This window comes from Ochotona curzoniae, unplaced genomic scaffold, assembly GCF_017591425.1.
Source record: "Ochotona curzoniae isolate NIBS_2020 unplaced genomic scaffold, NIBS_Ocur_1.0 contig_50, whole genome shotgun sequence".
NCBI lineage: Eukaryota > Metazoa > Chordata > Mammalia > Lagomorpha > Ochotonidae > Ochotona > Ochotona curzoniae.
This window is the reverse complement of record NW_024466446.1, coordinates 787,111-810,448: the sequence shown is the minus strand read 5'-3', so window position 1 is coordinate 810,448 and position 23,338 is coordinate 787,111. Positions and strand designations below refer to the sequence as shown.

Here is a 23,338-nt window from a genome sequence, read left to right as displayed (position 1 = left end):
ATCTTCCACGTACTGTTCACTTAGAATGACTGCAGTGGCTGGAGTTGAGCTAATCTAAAGCTAGGACCCAGGAGCCTTTCCCCCTGTCCCTTGCAGTGGTGCAGGGTCTCAAGGACTTGAGCCATTCTCCTGTGCTTTCCTAGTCACTAACCAGGCAGTTGGATTGGAAGTGGAGCAGCTGGGAACGGAACCAGTGTCCATGTAGATGCTGGCGCTGCAGTTGAAGGATTAGCTTGCTAAGCCACTACACCAGTCCCAGTAATTTGCTTTTATTTTTATTTTTTGATTTATTTATTTTTATTGGAAAGTCAGATATACAGAGAGGAGGAGAGTCAGAGAGGAAGGTCTCCCGTTCAGTGATGCACTTCCCAAGTGGCCACAATGGCCGGAGCTGTGCCGATCTGAAGCCAGGAGCCCAGAGCCTCCTCTGGGTATCCCACAAGGGTACAGGGTCCCAAGGCTTTGGTTCATCCTCAGCTGCTTTCCCAGGCCACAAGCAGGGAGCTGGATGGGAAACGGAACAGCCAAGATTAGAACCGGCGCCCATATGGGACCCTGATGCATGCAGGGCGAGCACTTTAGCTGTTAAGCTACTGCGCTGGGGCCCTACTTTCAAATAAAAATTTTTCTCTTTTATTGATTCTTTTTGTAAACTAATAAAAAATAAATTTAATAATGTTGAATGTGATACGATTTTCCTAGTTATTTTTTATTTATTGCAGTGAAGTTTTTAAGAAAAGATCGTCCAAAAAGCCAGCGACAGAAGGAAGTATAAGCCTTAATTGTTAGTATCTGAATCACTTGGCACCTTATTCTATGAGTATTACCTTTCTTCCATTATTTTAGACAGAATTTTCTGTTAAGAATTCTTTATAATGAAAATATGAACCTCAATGACTATAGTGCCAAAGCTTCAAATCCAGAAAATTATTCTAAATTATATTTAAAAAGAAAAATTAATTACAATTGTACCATCACCCTCCAATTCTGTTAAAAATCCCATCAAAATCCTAAATATATATATATATATATTTCATGGAACATGCCAAAAATTATGGTTCAAATATTTAAAAAGATAAAAGGATTTTCTTTGGTTGTCAAGAATTCTGTTACCCTTGTATTCAACAAGCACAGCTCTCCGTATCGTTTAAACAGTGCTGCAAGATATTTTGTACATGTTAGCTCAGGCAATCCTTTCGATAAGGACAGATGATATTTTCAGATGTTGAAACGGAGGCCTAGCGCAATCATTAAATGAATGAAATGTAATTCCAACTTTCATGCCCTATCAGTTATATTATGGTTGCTGCAGTACAGTTACATTTAATGAATGACATGTGGGAATATTTGGGAAAAGAGAGAAGAAATTGGTAGACTTCCAGAACCAGGGAAATAGTAGGTATGATTTTTTGTACAAGTGCAATGAACCTTTTGAAATATATCAGTCGATGAACAGGCATTCCATTTTCTTCCTTTAGGTGTACTTCAGGATGCCAGGTGTGTCAGAATTTAATCAGGTAAGATTTAGATACGGATTCTCTGTAACTTGAAGACGCTTTGTTTAAAGAAGTTTTGGGACAGTTTCTTCACATTTAAGTGGGTTCAGTGAAAGGTGAATTTCATTGATGATTTAGTACATGGACCCAAATATTAACTTATTTGAAAGGAAAGAGTGACAGAATGAGAAGATAGAATGGGAGAGAGATGCTCTGTCTGTTGTTTCACTCTCAAGGAGGGAAGCAAGTGAATGGCACGTTGCTTATTTATGTACTAGGTTACAAAATGGCTTGTTTGTGTTGACCAAAAAGCTAAACAAAATAAAAATGCTAAACAAACCAAATTTACTATTTAGATAACTCAGCAAAACATTTCTGTGCTGATTAACCAGCGTAAAGTAGAACTGTACTGAATTCTTGGCAATGAAAACCTTCTTCATATTGAAAGACCTGAGTATCCATGTCACTTTATCTTTCTACTCATTTTGCTTAACTGAATGTTACCCCTTAGCCTCTACTTTTGTTTCTGCCTTTTTTTTTTTTAAAGATTTGCTTTATTTTTATTTGAACAACAGAGTTATAGAGAGAAGAGACAGAGAGGTATTCCATCCACTGGTTCACTCTACAAAGAGCCGCAATGGCTGGAGATCAACTGATCTGAAGGCAGGAGCCACGTATGGGATTCCTGTTTTGTGGTTTGAGTCCTGGATGTTCCACTTCTGATCCAGCTCACCGCTATCGACTGGCAAAACAGCAGAGGATGCTCAAGTCCTTGGAGCCCTGGACCCATGTGCAAGACCAGGAAGCAGCTCCCAGCTTTGATCAGCCCAGCTCCAACTGCTGCCAGCATTTGTGGAGTGAATCATTGATGGAAGGCCTCTCTGTCTGTCTCTTCTCTTTCAAGTAAACATAAAATAAAGGAAAGGAAATGTACAACCCGATACATGCTTGCTGCTCCCAGTTCATGACATGCTCAGGGAGCCAGCTGTGGGAGGGTCAGTTGTGTTGTTTCGTTGCTGTGCTTCTGTGATCAATGCTGTATTTAGTTTGCAGTCTCATCGAAGGGAGATGGTCAGTTTTGGGCAGGGACTGCTTTGATCGCGGCCCAACTTGTCGGCTCTGAAGTTGCTTTATTTGCAGGTTTTGTCCATTGAGAAACCCCTGAATTGCTTCCATTTCATGATCATTGTTAATTCTGCTCTGAGCAGAAGTGTGCAGATTTTTAGTTTCTTTCTGAAATGTTATCTATGTATTTGAAAGGCTGTGTGAGAGAGGAGTGAGGAGAGAGAGGAGTGAGGAGAGAGAGAGAGAGAGAGAGAGAGTGAGAGAGAGAGAAAGAGAGAGAGAGTGAGAGAGAGAGAGAGAGAATCTTCTAGCCACTCAGTCACTTTCCAAATGGCTGCAACAGCCAGAGCTAGTCCAGGGTGAAGCCAGGAGCCAGGAGCTCCTTCCAAGTTTTTCTGGGTGCCAGGGCTGAAAGACTTGGCCCGTTTTCTGCTGCTGCCCAGACCATCGTCAGGGAGCTAGGCTGGAAGTGGAGCAGACATACGGGATGCTGGCTTTGCAAGTGGTAGCTTAGCCTGCCTGCCACAGTTCCTTAGTGTTGTCTTTTAAACATTCCCCAAATGACTATAATGTACAGTCAAGGGGGAGGACCCCTGAGGATGTTTCTAAATTCAGAACACAATTGAACGTCCTAAGTCTTCATGTGAAGTACTACACATTCAAAATGTTCTTGGGAAAAAATCTCACGGTGAGAAGTATGTATTCATTTGAAAATATCTCGTACAAAGGGCAGATGCTGTGGTGTGGCAGGTTAAGCTGCCGTTTGAGATGCCCACATCCCGTTTTGGAGTGCCTGGTTCAAGTTACTCTGAACCAGCTACTCTGCTTCTGATTCAGCTTCCTGCTAAGGAGTATCTGGGGAAGCAACAGAGAATGGCACAAGCACAGGCCCGTGCACTCGTGTGGGACACCCAGGCTGATCCTTACGTTCTTTTGGTTTAGTTCGTCCCCAGCTGCTGCACGCATTTGGGATGGCTGGAAGGTTTCCTTTTTTCTCAGTCACTCTGCCTTTCAAATGAGTTAAATTTTTAGAAATCTGTAATGTTTTTTGCACCAAAAAGAGCATATTGTTTAATTTTATTTTCTGTGATTTTGGGGAAATAACCTTATTTATGCCGTTTGTACAAGTGCTTTAGGAATGTGTAGAAACATTTCATCCATTTCTTCTTCTGTGTGTTTTTTTTTTTAATTTCTGAATTTAAGATGCTACTGTGGCCGACTGGTTGGAGACCATCAAGGAATAGATGATGCGTGGACCCTCTCAGCTGCCGACGGTAACGACGATGAAGCGTGGTCTGTTGAGAAACACACAACGAAAAGCTCTACAGACACCTTTGGCACCATTAACTTCCAAGATGGAGATCACATCTACCACTCCAAGGTTTTCTAACAACTCCTTGCCTTTCTCTGGTTTTAAACAGGATAACCACTAACATATCTCCAAGGGCAGATCATCCAATATCCTGGCTTTATTGCCAAAGGATCTGAGTTATTGAGTCCTAGACAAAAATGATGTGATTATTTGCTTTATGTCTGGGAGCCACTGGTCCTTTCCCAGTGGTGGTATGGCCACATTTTCAATTAACTTTTTCTTTTGCAAACTTGTACCCTGCAGAAGGCTGTAGCTTATTGCTCCAAGAAAAGTTAGTAGCAGTGAGCAGGCATAGGCTGAGCCGTGATCACAGAGATTACGCACAGCTTGGAGCCGTCCTCATCTCCTAAGTTCTCATGAGGGCACGTTCTCGGGAAAACACCTGTCTTCACCCAGCAAGGGAATTTTGCCTGTGATTTGCAGCGCTATCCCTCCTGTATCTTGTGCATGATAAGTTTTGCTGAGGGAACCGCAGGTGGGGCGCTTGTCAGGGAAGGGCTGGTTCCTCTGTGCTCCAGAGCGTGATCAGCAGTCGGGTCGATGGTGCGACACCAGTTTCCGATAGTGCGGTTCTGATAAAGTTTTATGATGTGGCTCTGCAGTAATCTGCACTGTGTGATTAGACCTCTAGCTCGGAACTTTGCGTGCACATGCTTTCTTTAGCTGACCAAAAAATTGCCTTTTTTTGGAGACTGATTCTTAGAGAACCTTGTGTGTAACTTTTACTGTAAGTTTTACTCTTCTTCTTTTTGTTTTTGTATTTGGTCTTTCACTTTTACGTATTCATTTTTTTGCGCCTACTTAATAAATATTGACTGGGTGCCTATACTTGGTGTACCTTTAAGTGCATATGTCCATGTAATAACATTGCTTAAAGTTTGGCAAAAGAAAGAGCGAATAAACACATAATTACTGTAGAGGGTGAGGAGCCTATGCAAAGGGTATGTTTGAATGAATGAAAGAATAACTCCTCTTGAATTTGGGGGGGACTTCAGCCACTAGGCTACCACACCAGGCCCCTGTCTGTGTCTTGAAATTTTTTATTTATGGATTTGCCGATGCAGGTCTCCTGGAGAACATTAGTGGGCTAGCCCTGAGGCCAGAGGAAGCTTTCCTATGGGGAGTCTTAATTCCCAGAAGGAACTTAGAGGGGGTGTGGGATCCTCTACAAGTAAATGTTTCCATTCCTTAAAGCTTTAACCTGCCCCTGGACACTTCCTTTCTGGGTTTGGCCATCTGGTCACCCTGCTGAGTGCTTATTGTTCCTACCCCGCCGTGAATGTTTCGCCATTTTCTGTTCATGCATGTATGTATGAATGTGTGTGCGTTTTTTTTTTCCAGTATATTCGAACTTCTTATGATACCAAATTGGATCATCTGTTACATTTAATGTTGAAAGAGTGGAAGATGGAACTGCCAAAGCTGGTGATCTCCATCCATGGGGGCATCCAGAGCTTTAAGATGCCCCCCAAGATTAAAGAGATCTTCAGCCAAGGGTTGGTCAAAGCTGCAGAGACCACGGGGGCATGGATAATAACGGAAGGCATCAATACTGGTAAAATACGCCCCCCCCTTCCTTGTTTCCTTTCTTTCTCTCCTTCCCTTCCCTTCCTTCTTTTATCTCCCCACTGCCTCCAATTTCCATTTTCCTATCTGTTCTCTATTTCTATCTCGTCTCTATTGCCACGAGGTAAGCGGAATGGTAAGCGTATTTCTTTATCTCAGCATTTACAAAGTGTCTGCCTGTTGCAGTCACCTGGGGAGATTTTTTAAAATACACACGCACAGACTCCCCAGGATGAATTAGAGGTTTTCAGGGTGGAGCTGATGAAGTTTGTCTGATGTGCAGCCAGAAGGAAGCCCTGGTAACTCCACAGGCCTTCTCCTCCGTCATATTAACCCGTGCTTTCCCATCTCCTCTTGGCTTCTCTTCGCTATGATTTGAGATGTCTTAGTGTCTTCTGCTAGATTCCACCTGTACTTCAAGATCCGAGCAAGATACCGACACACCCGTGGAGTGGCATCTTAGTATCTCGAGCCTGCTCACTTGCGCCTTAATTTCTGTAGTGCCAGCTGTCTGAAGCGCGGGGGCCCTTCCTGAGCACCACGGATCTCCTTACTTGGTTGGGCGCTAGGGGCCAGGACCTACACATCTGCCTGAGTGATTCACAGCACATACTGATATTACCCATGATATCTTTTGACCAAAAAGGAAAAAAAGAAGCAAATGACCAAAAAAAAAAAAGTCAATCTAAGAGATTTGAGCTGTGATGAATATATACATAGTCTTATAGTTCATCAGGTATATTTTATAGATAATAGTTAATAATTGTTTCACTTTGCTGGGAGTGAAAGAGGTCTAAGTCCATTGCACAGCACTTTCTTTCTAAGGAGAAGTTTTGCAGTACTCAGAGAAAAGCAAACTTGTGCATGCCTCTTAGTAACTGCATTAGGTTCCTTTAATTTTTTTTCTTTTATTTGAGAACTCCCCTTCTAGGGGAGTGGAGGAGGGCAGAGAATGTTCTGGTCTGCTAGTTCACCCCCAAACGCCCGTGTTTGCTGGGAGTGGGCCAGGTCTGAAACTGGAAGCTATGAACTCAACCCTGGCGTTCCCATGAGGGCGGCAGGGTGCCATCATTGTTGCGCCTTGGACTCTGCACTGATCGGCACTTGGAGTCAGGAGTTGAATGTGGGAATTAAACCTAGATATTCTGTCTGGGGGCACAAGCATCTCAGCTGGTGTCTTACCCGCTTGACTATGTGCTCACCCCATACTTTGAAAGGAAAACAAAAACAAAAACAAAATACCGCCACCAACAACAGCAAAAAACAGCAGAACTAACTAACCTAAGGAAACCCACACGCAGTAGTGTGAGATAGTTCATAGGATGAGCATCAAATTCAAATTTTACACTCATTGTAGTATTCCTAGCAATGACACAGTCTTATGTGAAGAAACTATAGCCATTCTCTCATTATCAGTACTGTTAAGAAATGGGCAATTCACCTTATCATTCTATTTCCTATACAAAAGATATGGGACATACACACCTAAACGGCCGGTGGCACCTATTCCACCAGCGCTTCTCCAGTGCTTCTCCAGGGCCTCACTGTTGGAGGAGCAGCTTTCTCTGGGAGCTTGCTGGAGCTCAGAGCTCAGGCTGCACCGCAGCCCCACAGCAGCAGGGTGCAGTAACATCTCTCCATGATCCTGGGCGCATTTATATCGGAGCAGCTCTGCACGTGAACTAGTGTCTGTTCTTGGGATGCTTCTCAGCTGTGGCAGAATGTAGTTTTGCATGAGTCTTTGGCATTGATTTAATTCATTGTCATAGACCTTCAGCATCTACTATATATAAAACATTTGGATTGCCTGGTGTCAACGGCTCAGGGACTGACTCTTTGCCTTGCACGCACTGGAATGCCATATGGGTGCCAGTTCACATCCTGGTTGCTCCACTTCCCATCCAGCTCCCTACTTGTGGCCTGGGAAAGCAGTTGAGAGCAGCCCAAAGCCTTGGGACCCTGCACCCACGTGGGAAACCTGGAGGAAGCTCCTAGCTCTTAGCTTCAGATTGGCTCAGTCCAGCTATTGTGGCCACTTGGGGATTGAACCAGCAGATGGAAGATCTTTCTCTCTGTCTCTCCTTCTGTCTGTAAATCTGCCTTTTCAATAAAAATGAATAGATCTTTTTAAAAATTTGGATAATGGGATATTGATTTAAAATGAGTAATATGGGCTCCAGGTTTAGTGGCAGGAGTGAGTTATGGTAAGTGCACAGTAACTAGCTAAGTGGATGGCATTGTGCTGCAGCATGCTAAGTCATCACTTGGGATGCCCACAGCCTGTAGCAAAGAGCCCAGAATACTGGAGTAATTTATAACCTTGAATTTGCTTACTTTAACCAAGCAAGGGACACATCTCTAAGATGCTTTATTGGACATTGGAGAAGATTAGAAACACATACTTTCAACAGTCCTGAAGTCAGAGTTGGCTTACTGAGCATAAAAGAATGATGGAGCCGTGATTGTGGTTGAAGGACTATGCTATTGTAATGATACGGGGAAAACAGTGGTGGGGAGGGAGCGGGAGGGTGGAGGAGGAATTCCTTATGCCTGTGGAAGTGTATCATGGAAAAATAAAACAATGCACAGACAATCTACTTAGGCAAGAATGGGGTTGAAACTGGGATGGTAGATAGAAACCGCGCAGAGCAAGAGAGGCTGTGTTCAGAGGTCAGCGCTCACAGAGAAAGGTGTTGAGTGAGAATACAGGGAGCCAAGATACCAGAAACTGATTCCACTGTGCCAGCAACTTCCTTCCAGAGTGGCCTTGAGCAAGCACTCCTCTGCCATGTTGTTCTCTCTCTGGTGGTCACTGTTTTATGTGATTCGTGAGTTAAAACTTGACTTCTAAATTGGTTGTTTTGTAGGTGTGTCCAAGCACATCGGCGAGGCTCTGAAAGCCCATTCCTCCAAGTCCTTGAGAAAGATCTGCACTGTTGGAATCCCTCCCTGGGGCGTCATTGAGAACCAGAAAGATCTCATTGGAAAAGACGTAAGTAGACAACCCTCTGACAGCCAGGAGACCAGCCTGTGTCCAGGTCTCCGACAGGCGCTGCGACTGGATTTGAGATGTAATGTACAACGGGGCTCCTGTCTTCCTACTGTTTTCCTCCATGTTTCTCAAAAATGAGTATTGCAGTGACTCAAGTGAAAAAGTTGAGACTCATCTGGAACCAAACTTTGTCTCACACCTCAGATTTGATCTGTTCATCAGCTGTCTTATCTTCTGTTTAAACACACGCCCACAGTATGACCTTTCCTCTTAAGTACTGTTACTGACCTGGTCTATGACACCATTATCTGGCATCTGAGTGATTGCACTTGCCTGTCTTATCATGGCTCCTATCCCTGATTGCAATGTGTTTCTAATATGGCATCCAGAATGATTCATCTACAATAAAAAAACAAATCATGCTATTCCTCTTAGCAGTTCTTCAATCACTCTTGGCACTGCTTGATACTTGTAAGGATTTACATGTGGTGAAATGAGGTGGATTCTTAATTCCTTCCTAGCCACTTCCCTTTTCTCTGTTTCATTCGTTGTTATATATTAATTCTTTCGTTATGCATGTTCGTTGAAAGACAATGCACGTATCTATTGCCAAGACTAAGTTTTCGATAAAAACATCAGATATTAGAGAAGGTATACTGAAGAAGGGTAACCTATTGGAACATTACATGTATCTGTGTTGATTTTTAAAAAGTTTTATTTGAAAGGTGGAGAGATAGAAAGAGAACTCCCATCTCCTGGTTCATTCCCTAAATGTTTACAATAGCTGGGACTGTAGGCCAGACTGAAGCCAGAAGCCCAGAATGCAGCTTGGGTCTCCCAGGTGGAAGGCAGAGACGCAGCGACCTGTGCAATCCTTGCTACTTCTCAGGGTTCGCATGAGCAGGAAGTTGTAGTGGGAGTGGGGTTGGGACTTCGCACCCGTGGACTCCACCATGGGATGCAGAGAGCTCAACTGCTAGGTTGGAAGTCCACCCTGATTTGTTTTAAACTCATGAATTTAAGCATAGCGTGTGTGTTTCCCCGGCCCGATGTAGTGCACTTTTTGCCCTGTCAGGAAAAGGTTGGCTGTTTTGAATGGGACAGAATGTTAGGAAACGACAATCACAAATCACAGGGGCCTTTTGGTTTCTTGTATCCGATAGAATTTGACTGTACGTTGAACTAATAAACCCTGCCGTTGGTGTTATCCATCTAGGTGGTTTCCTGTCTCTCACTTCTGTAGAAAGTTCTATTAATTTGTGATTGAAATATATATGAATCTTTAGGACTAGCTTGCTTGTTTCCCTAACAGTGATTCTCAAGGTAGAATGGGTAGACGGCCCAGTGAGTATGTATATTCATAAATACAACCCCTGGCCGTCAGGAAAGGCGGTGACAGTTCGTATTCTGTGACTAGGATGGTCCCACATTTCCTGGGACCTTTGGTAGGTCAGAGGTCAGCCAGGGTAATCTGGCATTGTCAAACTTTGTCATGCTGATAAGTATAAAATAAGACCTGATCTTATTTCTGGGATTACCAGTGAGATTCAACATGTCTTCAAATGAGTTTCACACATTTTTAAGCAGGGCTTTTATACTTAATCTTATATACATATACACATATCTTTTATACTTATCTTTGAAAGATTTTATATATTATAATTTAGCCTAGTAATATTTTCATTTGCTGTATTTTTTAAATTTCTCCCAGTTTTAAATTTTATGTTGTTCATAGTACATTGTCAATAAATACAAAATAGTTTTTAATCTATTAATCATTTTATTTTTGACTCCTGGACTCAGTGTCATGCTTTGGAATTAAGGTAACTTAAAATGTAGTGTTTTTTTTTAAAGATTTATTTTATTTTTATTGGAAAGTCAGATATACAGAGAGGAGGAGAGACAGAGAGGAAGATTTTCCATCTGCTGATTCATTCCCCAAGTGGTCACAGTGACCGGAGCTGAGCTGATCTGAAACCAGGATCCAGGAGCCTCTTCCGGGTCTCCGATGCGGTAAAGGGTCCCAAGGCTTTGGGCCGTCCTCAATTGCTTTCCCAGGCCACAAACAGGGAGCTGGACGGGAAGTGGAGCAGCTAGGATAGGAAGCAACACCCATATGGAATCCCGACATGCAAGGCAAGGACTTTAGCCTCTAGGCTACCGCATCGGGCCCTAAAATGTAGTGTTTCTAAAATTCATGCTCTAAATTTATGTCCATTTATTTTTAAGTCCATAGTACTTATACATTAAGCAAATAAACCTGAGAAAGGAGGCAGAGATTATTCAGAGTGGAAGAGCCTGAATTCGATCTGCTCTCTATACTGTGCGTTTGCTTCTAAAAGTACAGAACAGGCAGACAGTGCTGTGGTTGTGTGGGCTAAGCCACTGCTTGGAATGCCTGCATTCCATGTAGGAGTGCTTCCAGTTGAGCCCTAACTCTGCTTCAAATCCAACTCCACAGCAAAGTGACAGCTTAAGTACTTTTGTCCCTGTCACTTATTTGGGAAATTTGAGTGGTGGTCTAGCTTTGGATTCAGCCTGGTTCAGCCCTGCCTGTGTGAGCGTTTGGGGAGTGACTGAGCAGATGTAAGTTTTATTTCTTTCGTTTTCTGTGTCTCTCTCCTTCTGCCATTCTGCCTTACACATAAATAAAATAAATGCATGAACTTAAAAACAATAAGCCAATAAGAATGATGACTTCTTAAAGTAGAATCTATAGCTGTGCTAAGGGTCTGATGGCTTATGATGATGTTTGTATGGAATGAAATGCAGTGTTGCTGGTTAGTTGTTATTATTCGTTTCCTATTCTTCAATTCAATACCAAAGTATTCCCAAACAGATTATATAAAAGGAGGAAATTTGGTAATGGTGTGATCTATATATTGGTGAGACACTTTGTAGTATTTTTTGAAGGCCTTGAATAAGTATAGAAATGGAAAACAAGTATTTAGAACCATTGTTTGCATTGTAACCGTGCGGCATGATTGGTGTCATGTCATGTTGAACATGGTTTGGCTGTTGTTGAAGTCATGTTGCATCATGGGCTACATTCCAGCTGTGCAGGGGAGGACCATGGGGTGGGCCCTAAAAACGAGTCCTTCCCCACCAACAGTCTGAGGAATGCTGCTGTGAACAGGAGGTGGTCTTTTGCTCTTGAACTTGGATTGATGCACAGAGCAGGGTTTGGGCACAGCCGAAGCTGGAGAAGGGCTGGCGTGCCGACCCTCTCTTGTTCCTCCTCAGGTGGTGTGCCTCTATCAAACCCTGGGCAACCCTCTCAGCAAGCTCACCACCCTCAACAGCATGCACTCGCACTTCATTCTGGCTGATGACGGCACCGTGGGCAAGTACGGCAATGAGATGAAGCTCCGGAGGAATCTGGAGAAATACCTCTCCCTGCAGAAAATCCACAGCTGTGAGTCCCGCAGGTTTCGCTGGCATCTAATGTGGAGCAAGTTGCTGTGTTGTCTGTGCAAAGCCTGAGCCATGGAGGTCCCAGAGATGGAGCTTGCATGTGTGAACCCACAGCTGGAAGAAAGCAGGGCACGAGAGAGCAGTGGCAGTGGGAGCAAGGGAGGCGTATTGGGGGTCAGTATCATCAAGGGAGAGTCCGTGGGAAGATGGACTTCAGCAAGGCCTCCGAGAATCTGCAGGGTTGGCTCCATGGAGGGAGAGAAGTGGAGGGATGAACGTGTGAAGAGGGGAGTGGCTGCTGGAGGGAATGGGCTCTGAGCTTGGAAGCCCGAGCAGCTGGGGTACGAACCATATGGGATTCTGGTGTATGCAAGGCAAGGACTTTAGGCATTAGGCCTCTTGCACCAGGCCTGACTATATTCTTAAAGGAACTACGTGAGTGATACATCTAAATTTTCTTTGTGATAATAAGGAAGAACTTCTCAGGAGGTAGCAGTGAATGAGGGGGCGGAGAGGAGAGGGAGAACAGGAAAGCAGTTACGTAATTAAGCTCTTGGAAAAGTTGATGCAGTCACTTCTACACCTATAGCTGCAGGGCTGGGCTTGGACTTTGCTTTTGGAGCTGTGGAGGTCCTGAGCTAGAGTGGGGCAGGGAACAGAGCCAGCAGCTCAGCCACAGCTTGCAGTCAGCGCACTGCTTCTCCTTGCAGCCACAGCTCAGCCCATGCAAGAGGAGCCTCGCACATAGATGGTCTAGGGGATGCAGCTGCCTGAGTGTCCAGACTCTATCCGCTTCCCTACCCATCAAAGCTGTCTCTTGCTTTGTCCTGTTGGTCTCTGAGAAGGACCTACAAGGGACAGAAGCCCCAGCATCCTCCAGAAGAGGGCTTTTGGAAGTATTTGATGGTCTAGTCACTGTGAGACTTTGCATTTTGGCTTTACAGACTCCTGCTGAGAAGAGAGACGGAGATGGGATAGAGGAGGCCCTAAAAAAACTGGGACCTGGGACAAAGTCTTCTGTTCCATGGGAGTCAGGGTGTGGCTGAATAAATTGTAGTTTAAAGCAATATGTGAAGCTTGAATCAAATAGGAAAATCTATGGAATGAATAAAGTTCCAGCTCCACATTTCCCTGAACCTTTTTCTCCCTCCTTTACAAGCAATAGTTTCTTATATGTCCTTCCAGAGTTTTCTGGTCACTTCTAGAATATGCTATAAATACAGTTATATATGAAATTATAAATACATATAAAATATATACGCATATATGGTTTTGAAAATGTAAAAAGGATATACTTGTTTTTTTTTCACTTTGTATCTATTTGAAAAGAATGACCCAGTTATCATTTCTGTTTTTTTTTTCTTTTTGATGTGTATGTGTATGTGGGTCTTCCATACTTTAATAATAAAGTAATTTGATTAAGAAAAATTCAAACAGTGGTAACTGGTCTAAGCAGAAATGTAAACCTCTTTTAGAACTGCCCATCCCATTTCTAGAAACCATAACCAATAAAAGTTTATTGCATTGGCAGTGCTTGATGGCTGTTTTGCCCTGTTTACTTTTAGGTATATTTGTAATGTAAAGTTTCTTGGGCAGTAGTTTTACTTTTGTCAATTACTGAAGAAGCTCCTGGCTCCTGGCTTTGGATCAGCTCTGCTCTGGCTGTTGTGGACACTTGGGGAGTGAATCAGCAGGTGGAAGATCTTTCTAACAGCTCCATGGCTCAATCCTCACCTTGCAAGCTCTAGGATCCCATATGGGTTCTGGTTCCTGTGCCAGCTGCTCCACTTTCCATCTGTTTCCCTTTTTGTAGCCTGGGAGAGTAGCAGAGGATGGCCCATAGCCTTGGGACCCTGCATTCGGGTGGGACATCTACAGGAGGCTCCTGGCTCTAGATTGGCTCATCTCTGGCCATTGGGACCATTTGGGAAGTGAACCAGCAGGGAAGCTCATTCTCTCTGTTTCTCCTTCTCTCTGTAAATCTGATCTGCCTTTCCAATAAAAATAAGCAAAAAAAAAAAAAAATTTTTTTTAAAGTGGGGAGACAGGGGCTAGTTCAGACACTGAAGATTTAAGTTGATGGAAAAACTTGGGGATCCTTTGTAACAGTCTGGTATATATCGTTGGCCATCTGAAACAGGCTCCCGACAAGGCGTGCCTGTGGTGGGACTCGTGGTGGAAGGAGGTCCCAATGTCATCCTGGCCGTGTGGGAGACCGTCAAAGACCGCGACCCGGTGGTGGTGTGTGAAGGCACGGGCAGGGCGGCGGATATCCTGGCCTTCACCCACAAGCACCTGGACGAAGGGTGAGTCAGTGACCCTCGACTTTGGAATTGAGACTGACGGGGAGGTTGGGACGGGGCTTCGTGTTTGAGTGGCATTTCCAGGGAAGAGGCAGGCTCCTAAAACGGAACTTGCTGTGAAGCAAAAGGCCAGTTCTGGTTGTGTTTTTCCTGGCACCGCATCTCAGGCCCCAGTGGGAGCTGCCGGTATATCGGCGCAGCTGCCTCGTACCCCTCCTGGGGCAGGGCGACTCATGGTCGTTTCTTTCTCTTTCAGGGTCCTGCGTCCTCAAGACAAAGAGGAGATTATCTGTATGATCCAGAGCACTTTCAACTTCAGCCTTAAGCAGTCCAGGCACCTGTTCCAAATCCTCATGCGGTGTATGAAGCACAGGGACATTGTGAGTGCGAGCTGATGGCTCAGACCGACCACCAACTGCTCACGTGCAAAAAGTGCACTAATCAAGTTCACACCCTATAGAAAAGTGAATGTTTCCTATCTTGAACTTGAGTGTGTATAAGGACAGAATTTTACCCTCAGTCAAGGAAACTTCGCTTCTTACTGTCCTTCTGTCCACCACCAACCTTCATTCTTCAAATTTCTTAGATAGTACAGTAGCATTACAGAAAAAGTGAGCATTTTTTTAAAGTGAAAATTTAGACGTAAATACTTGCAAGAGGAAAGAAAACATCTCCTTCCTTAGTGAACTTAAAGTCATTGGTTTTGGATGACTGTACCACAACACCCTGAGGACATTGTGGCTGCATCAGACAGGGGGACATGCAAGAAGGAATTCTTCGACAGAAAAAAACATACAAAGAAACTGCAGAATTTGACCATAAGAAGAAAAATTGTTAGTGCTTTAGAGTACTACAATTAGCTTTTAGAATTTAAAAAAATATTTATTTATTTATGTATTTATTTAACATGAAAGGGGGAGACAGAGAGAGAGAGAGATCGTCCATCTGCTGGTTCACACCCCAGATGGCTCAATGGTTGGGGCTGTAGGTAAAATAGCAGGGATCTGGAATATGACCAACATTTATATCAGTAATATGGGTGATAAGAAATTGAAGATTATAATAAATATACAGAAATATCATGATACAAAGGGATCGTTCCAGATTTAAAGGATGGCGCAAATGTTAGAAAAATATTAGTAATAAATGCTTGAACTAAAAAAAAAAAAAAAGAAATCAAACAGTTCAGGCTAAAGAAAGAATTGACAAAAATGTATGAAAAATCTTGGCCCCATATGGGTGCCGGTTCTAATCCAGCTCCCTGCTTGTGGTCTGGGAAAGCAGTCGAGAACAGCCTAAGATCTTGGGACCCTGCACCTGCATGCAGAACCAGAAGAGCTCCTGGCTCCTGGCTTTGGATCGGCACAGTTCCGGCCGTTGCTGTCACTTGGGGAGTGAATCATCGGATGGAAGATTTAAAAAATGAATAATAAGCAAGTTTACCATTAACACTTTTGTTTTAAATGTTATTTCACTCAGGATAACCCCGTTGGAGTTCATTATGGCAGCACCAGTTCCTTTCCATTTTAGAGGTGATGTGTTGGAAGTCCTGGGAATCGTGAAAGATTTCCACAGGATCATGCAGTTAGGACATGAGGAAACCGAACTCTTCTTCCAGTTGGTCTACCTTAGCTCATGTTTGCAATAATAATCAGGAAGTTAAGACCATAAGACAAGGATTGCCCTCGCCTTATCTCCAAGTCCACTTATCTCCAAGTAGAGTTGTTAATGCGCTGTGCAGCGGCTGAGAGGGACCAGGAGCAGTCAGCTGTCTGCACACGGCAGGAGCGGATCTCTCAACCCCTTACAACGGAGCACTGGGTTAATTCACGCGTTAAACCTAAAGATTTTTCTTTTTTTTTTTTTTAAAGATTTATTTATTTTTATTGGAAGGGCAGATCAGATTTTTAGAGAGAAGGAGAGACCAATAGAAGCATCTCCCGTCTGTTGGTTCACTCCCCAAATGGCTGCAATGGCTGGAGCTGCATCGATCTGAAGTCAGGAACCTGGAGCTTCTTTGGGGTTTCTCACATGGGTTCAGGGTCTCAAAGCTTTGGACCATCCTCCATTGCTTTTCCAGGCCATCAGCAAGGAGATGGATGGGAAGTGGAGCAGCCGAGATACAAACTGGTGTCCACATGGGATCCCGGTGCTTGTAAGATGAGCATTTAGCCACTGGGCCATTGTGTCATAGACCCTGGGCAGAGAACTGGATCATAAGTCGAGCATCTGGGACTTGAACTGGTGCCTATTTGAGATGCTGTTGCCACAGGCAGAGGGTTCACTTGCTACACCCAGGGCTCTGGTCCTTAGAGCCTGGTCTTAGGATATTTACCGAAGACTGGTTAGCTAGTGGCAAACCTGGGAGTAGAATTTATTTTATTTGACTTGGCTCCATTGTATGAAAGCTATTTTCATTCGCAAGGCTGAAATACATTCATTAATAACAGTGATTCTTGCAAGCATGAATAATAAAGTGCTTTAAAGGAAAGGAAGAAAGTGATTCACATGGCAGGATGTGGTGGCGTAGATGGGGTTTAAAAGTCTCTTTTCCAAAGGCCGTTGTCTCCTACCTAGAAGAGCATTCTAAGTACAGGCACAAATCTGACTTACAAAGTAAGAAAGTTTTATTTTGAATTACATGTGAGCCATGTTCAGGAATAGAGTGGGCTGCGAAGGGAAAACCTGCTCCCTCTGAGAGAGTGGACAGGCAGAGCGGAGCCCCCGTGCTTGCCTCTGTCCCCAGGATGAGGCAGGCACATCCTGGGGAAGCTGTCATGTGACTGACAGCAGGGCAGGCAGGATTATGGGTGGTGGGAAGGTGGGGCTGCCAGCCCCCAGCCTTAGTCCCAAGTCCTTGACCCTGTGAGGTGGCCGTGGCGTTTGCTCATTTTTACTGAAATCATCCCATTTGTCCTCCAGGATGTGGTTCTCGTTTAAAAGCAAAAGTTTCTAAGGCCACGCGAGCCCTCAGGTTGCCCTTTGGACTCTCTCCCGAAAGGGGGACAGTTTTATTTATGTTAGGAATGGATGTTGAGTTCCTTTTCATTATCATGTGAATAGTACATTAATGAGCTTTCGTGGATGTCTACCCGTGTATACATATAATTAAAAGTGTTTTTTTTTAATTGTTTGAATTTTCTCTAGTTAACAACAAAAGATTAAAACTCTCTTGTTTTGACATTTGCGAAATGCTTTCATTGGTTTATGAATTCTGTCCGAGCAGTGTTTGCTAGTTCCCCATCTATGCTTTCTGTTTTCTCTCTCTTCCAGATTACCATATTTGATGCTGACTCGGAGGAGCAGCAGGACCTGGATTTAGTCATCTTAACAGCTCTGCTGAAGCGTGAGTATCTGAATGAGTTTAGGATTACTCCTCAGTTCCTCAGCAGGTTCAGATGCATGAACTTCGCTTATACTTCACATGTGCTTCGAGTAGAATATGTGATTGTGCCTTTTTTTTTTTTTTTTACCCTAGGAACCAATCTATCACCCTCAGAACAATTAAATCTGGCAATAACCTGGGACAGAACTGACATTGCCAAGACACATATCCTAATTTATGGACAACATTGGAAGGTATCATGAAAGGGAACTTATTTGGGATAAATATTTTGTGTTTTGGTTTGTTAGGGAGAAAATTGGAGTAGAGTGGGATTGGAATGAGACGGCTGTGAGTTTAACTTCCCTGTCACTGGGCTTCTATCTCATATACTTTGCCTTCCTTTAAACAGCTTCTCTCTGGCTCTACAACCTAATTGAAACTGAAAAATAAAGTTGAGAGGAAGATGGGATGAAAGAATGTTTAATTTGTTTTTTGAGTGTGTTGATATTGTATTGTTACTTAAGACTTTACAATTAATTAATTTATGTTTCATATTGTTCATATAGTTGAGAGGGATCACACCCATATGGGCTTCTGAAAAGGCAGGGGGGGTTGAGGTATGGAGAAAAGTGGGTGGGAGAGATGTTTCAAATTGACCCTTCTTTGCATTAAAAAACAGTAAAGTGCTGATTATAGTAGAAATGAACAAAAGTAGAGAAGAAATCACCTATAGTGTTTATGATAATAACTACCAATGTTACATTTTTTTAAAAGATTTATTTTTTTATTAGAAAGTCAGATATACAGAGAGGAGGAGAGACAGAGAGGAAGATTTTCCACCCACTGATTCACTCCCCAAGTGAGCACAACGGCCGGAGCTGAGCTATCTGAAGCCAGGAGCCTCTTCCGGATCTCCCACAGGGATACAGGGTCCCAAGGCTTTGGGCCGTCCTTGACTGCTTTCCCAGGCCACAAGCAGGGAGAGAGGCAGAAAGAGGGCGAGGGAGCAAGTGTGGGAGAGAGATGTTCCCCACGGGGGGTGAATGTTGAGCGAGGACTGAGAGTGGAATAAATCTAGGTTTCCTCCCGCCCCCTCTGGGCTGGCAGGAAGCCAAGCCTCCTACTAATGCTAAAGCCTAGGGTCTACAGGAAGCTGGGTCAGGAGCCAAAACTGGCAACCCAACTAGGTTACTCTGCATTAACCACTAAGCCACACCCATCCCACTTTTGACATGTCTTGGCTGTTCTGCATATCTCTACATAATGACATATTGCTCTTTTATGATCCATCAATTGTATGTTTCTTCTCAAAAGGTGTTCATTAATTTGAGAGGCAGAGAAAGATCAAGCACAACAGCCAGGGATAGGAGAAGGACGAAGGAGGAGAGTGTGAGGAGGAAGAAAAAGAAGGATGAGGAGTGGGTAGAGAAAGAGAGTGGGAGTGGGAGTAAGTGGAACAGCCGACTCTCGGCCAGGGCTTAGCTCGGCAGCGCTGAACTCAATGCAGTGTCCCTCCAGCCGTTGTAGCTGCTTGGGGAATGAATCATCAGATGGAAGATCTTCCTCTCTGTCTCTCCTCCTCTCTGTATATCTGCCTGTCTAATAAAAATACAAGAAATCTTTAAAAAAAATGAAACAAAGTTGAAACAAAATGAGGAAACTTTAAAGTTTTGTTGGATTTGCATTTGCTTGCACTGTCATTTGGGAAGCTTGGAGGTGGTTACAAGTATGCTTTTCCCAGCTGGGAAAGTTGCTTGACTTACTCTAAATGTCTACCGCTAGATGCTACATGTTTCTCACTAAAATTATGTTTTGCCCCGTTGTTATACCTGTGTAATTTTGAGTTAAAGCGTGTATGTAATTCTTTAGTTTTTTTCTCCTGGGTCAATTGCCCTTATGCCCTCTGTGTTTCTGGCTTCTGAAGTGTGGCGTGCTGGAACAGGCCATGTTAGATGCGTTAGTGATGGATCGGGTTGACTTTGTGAAGCTCCTAATAGAGTATGGAGTGAACCTCCACCGATTTCTCACCATCCCCCGGCTGGAAGAGCTCTACAACACAGTGAGTACATGGAACAGTCCGTCAGTCATTTCCCTTAAGATTTACTTTCTTACAAATGTTAATTAATTAACAGATTTTCAGAGAGGAGAGGCAGTAAGATCTTCTATCTGTTGGTTCACTCACCAAGTGGCCACAACGGCCAGAGCTCAGCCAGTCTGAAGCCAGGAGCCTCTTCCGGGTCTCTCACGCAGGTGCAGGGTCCCAAGGCCTTGGGCCAGCCTCAGCTGCTTTCCCAGGCCACAAGAAGGGAGCTAGATGGGAAGTGGGGCAGCAGGGTCACTGACTGGTGCCCATATGGGATCCCGACATGTGCAAGGTGAAGATTCAATCCCTGGAGGAGGAACTTAGCAGATTTTCTTATCTTAGTAAGACACAGAGACCAAGATGCGATTAATTAAAAGTTGCTTTTCTTGAATTGTTGGAAGGATCTCAAACCAACGCCACTGTTAAAATGCTAGTCCAGCAACTTCCTATGCAAACCCCTTGTTGAAACTTCACTGGTTTTCTCATTGTGAAAACGTAGATTGTGCAGGCCATACATCCTTACTGAAATAGCCTCCATTATCCTTTGAGTTGTGTCTGTAAAAAGCAACTAAAGTTGCATCTTTCTAATTGCTCTGTTTAGTGCAGGTGGTCTGCTACCAGAGTACGAGTTGTTTACAACTCTTCTGAGGGCACTTGTTATCACACTGCCGAGTATTCTTTAGGATGAATACATGCTCTTTTCAGTTTTTATAAACACTGAATTGGTTTCAATACATTGTTAATGATGAGTTGTGTTTGTGTGATGTTTTTACATGGTAAAGGATAGCTAACAATTCTTCAGATTTATTGCTACCTCTTGCCACATCTTGACCCTATCTGCTCACATACTTTACTTTGATAAAGTGTATCATCTGATTATGGCTTCTTGGGAAAACATTTTCCCTAGAATGAACAGGTGTACGTTTCACGATTCAAGATTTTGGATAAAGTTTTCAGCATTTTGAGATACTTTTGCATTCTGAAATAAGGTTTCCTTCTAGCATTAGTCAGAATAATTCTTTATTTTTGTTCTTTATCACAGAAACAGGGGCCTACCAACATGCTTCTGCATCACCTTGTCCAGGATGTAAAACAGGTAACCTAATTCTAAGGGTGTGAAAATACCTTTGTCCATTGCCCTGGCTTTGTACCAGAGGAAGCACTAGATTTTGTCCCATACCATGTGGTTTTGAAATTTGCGTTGAATAAACTAATATCCTCTTTACCTGTAATTCCAAACAATTTCCTAGTCAAATCAGATACTTGCCTTGTTGCCCCTCTTCCATTCCTTTTATGTCTTTGAAATATCTGATCCAGTAAGTAAACGACATTAGCTGGTAACAAATATGAATCAGAGGCGTAAGCCAAATAGAACTTCAGTTTCCCATGATGCAACACGAGCCAATGGCAATAACTGTAGGATCAGCCAAATCCACAGACCTTTGTTGGCGTACTGATAGGGTAATCTCATTGTGTTGTTACAGTTTTAGATATGTGCGGTAGCCCAGGTACTCACTCTTGGGTGAGTTTAAGCCTAGCTCTAGGGATTTAGGTTGCATCCCAAGACAGGGCAGGGGATTTTTTTCTCTGTAGCAAAGGTTAAAATCCACTCAAGATGCGGCTTGAAAGTTTTCTCCTGTTTCTCACGGTCATTATCTTACGGAAGAGAACGTGTGCTTATCATGCTTATCGGATCAGGTTGAATTGGCGAGAGGGCCAGAGAAAGGAAAACATTTAGCTTGCAAATGAGCAGTAAGTGAAAGTCTGCGCTGATGTAAATTAGCTTACAGTGATCTATGCCGTGTTGGGTTGTTTCCCTAAATGATTTCCTTGAACTCCATCCTAGTAAACTGAAGAAAAGTGATGAAATAGGCTCACTTCGCTTTTTACTGGCAGCGATTGAGACCATTATTTTTTTGCTGTTTCTTGGAAAAGGTGCATTATGAATTTGCAAAGGAAAAATTAAACTGTTTATGCTTGCACACCTGTGGGTTTATTTCTCGTTCGGTGACTTGTGAACACTATCTGCCATGTGTTCATTTCAGACATCTTATTCAGCACTCTGGGCGCCTTTTGACATTTACCGTGAATGGCAGTTCTAAAATAAAACGTTAGGAAAAGGTAGCAGGGTGAGATTTGGAGGGTTAAAATAATTTTCATTTGGACTAAGACCTGTGTACTTGGAAATCCGCCACTCAACCCTCCTGCCAGCCATAATATTTGTCTTGGAACTGTGTCACATTTTGCTATCTCATTTGGCTCTGCCGTTCTGTTTTATGTTTGTCCGACTTCCTTTTGTGTTCTTGTCTTATAGACAGTAGTCACTTCACTGCAAAGTGTTATGCCTATTTCATCAAAGAGGCCGAAAAGTTAACCCAAGGTTAATTTCCAATCACATGTATTTGGTGCTTCTTACGATTTCTCTTCTGTTGCAATAGTTAGATTATTTTTAGCTAAAGACAATCTTGTGTTAGGTTTGAAGGTATTTTATGCAGTTGCGCTTATCCGCGTGATTCGGGAGGGTAAGAAAGACCGCGAGGGAGAGAGCACACACACTTGCTGTTTACAAAACTAGAAGACACTAAAGCTGAGATGTTTCTTCCTTCTGAACAGGCAGATAGCATTAATAACTGATCGAATTGCTTGATCGGTTGGTAAAGATGATTACAAAGAATGAATCTGCCTCTGCAGTAGTTCAAGTTCTGATGGAGTGGCAAAAAAGATAGAAGAAGAGGATAAAGTGATCATTATTGCATGTTTGTGTTGCAGCATACCCTCCTCTCAGGCTACAAAATCACGCTGATCGATGTTGGATTGGTGATAGAGCACCTCATTGGGGGAGGATATCGCAGCAGCTACACTAGGAAATCCTTCCGAGTCCTCTACAACACTCTCTACAGGACGTATAAGGTAGTGCACTGGGAAAGGACCGGAGTAAATTAAGGGTGATTAGCAGAGTCGGATGAATGGGTTGGAAAGTGCGCATGGTGACAGCTTCTGCACTGGACGTTCTGTTCCAAACCTTGGTTGCTTGCTCTATGCAGTGCTTTGTGCTTGGTTCTGGCCTGGAATGACCCTAAGGATCATGGGTTCTAAAGCTGTAGGAGAAAGAGATTTGTGAACAAGTAGCAATAATACAAACCAAGAAATTATACGTGCTGTGTCAACATAAATTATGGGATGAAACCGAGTAGAGGTAGAGATGACCGGTTCTCTTCCATCCTTTTCTTCTGAAAAAATTCAGACACTAAAAGCTAAAAGGATTCGATTTCTAAACTTGAGTAGAAATTCCAATATTAAACTTCAACCTTTATTTATAAAGAATCATGTGACAGGAAACCTCCGCTGGGTTTCAGGAGATGAAAAACACTGCAAAACAAAAATATGCAAATCTCAGACAGAAAATATTCATCATCATGATTTCAGAGGCATCAGGATACACTTAAGGTATCAATTGCTTCATTTAAACAAATTCAATGTAACTGCCTGGTTTCTGTTGCCTGGCTGTGTTCTTGGCTTAGCACCCATCTCAGATGCTGGTGCTTGCAAGGGAACAATCACCAGCGGAGCCATTGTGCCAGCTCCCTTGTAATACCCATTCTAGGAAGTGTCCCATTTTTTCTGATTTGTCAGCAAGGCAATACCACATTTGTTGTGTTTCATAGTAAACTATTATTATTATTGAGTATATGGTTTAGAATCAGGGAGATATGGATTACATT

The 23,338-nt window shown here is 43.2% G+C and overlaps 1 protein-coding gene across 1 annotated transcript in view; it reads left to right on the top strand.

Annotated features, from left to right (window-relative positions):
- TRPM6 (transient receptor potential cation channel subfamily M member 6) overlaps positions 1–23,338 on the top strand; it is a 74,765-nt gene that overhangs the window by 1,590 nt on the left and 49,837 nt on the right. Inside the window, 12 exon segments of the mRNA XM_040988730.1 lie at positions 1,479–1,517; positions 3,765–3,942; positions 5,275–5,488; positions 8,367–8,491; positions 11,735–11,906; positions 14,046–14,211; positions 14,465–14,588; positions 17,482–17,554; positions 17,687–17,787; positions 19,458–19,592; positions 20,659–20,712; positions 22,386–22,531. Of these exon segments, the coding sequence (XP_040844664.1) occupies positions 1,479–1,517; positions 3,765–3,942; positions 5,275–5,488; positions 8,367–8,491; positions 11,735–11,906; positions 14,046–14,211; positions 14,465–14,588; positions 17,482–17,554; positions 17,687–17,787; positions 19,458–19,592; positions 20,659–20,712; positions 22,386–22,531 (1,527 nt within the window).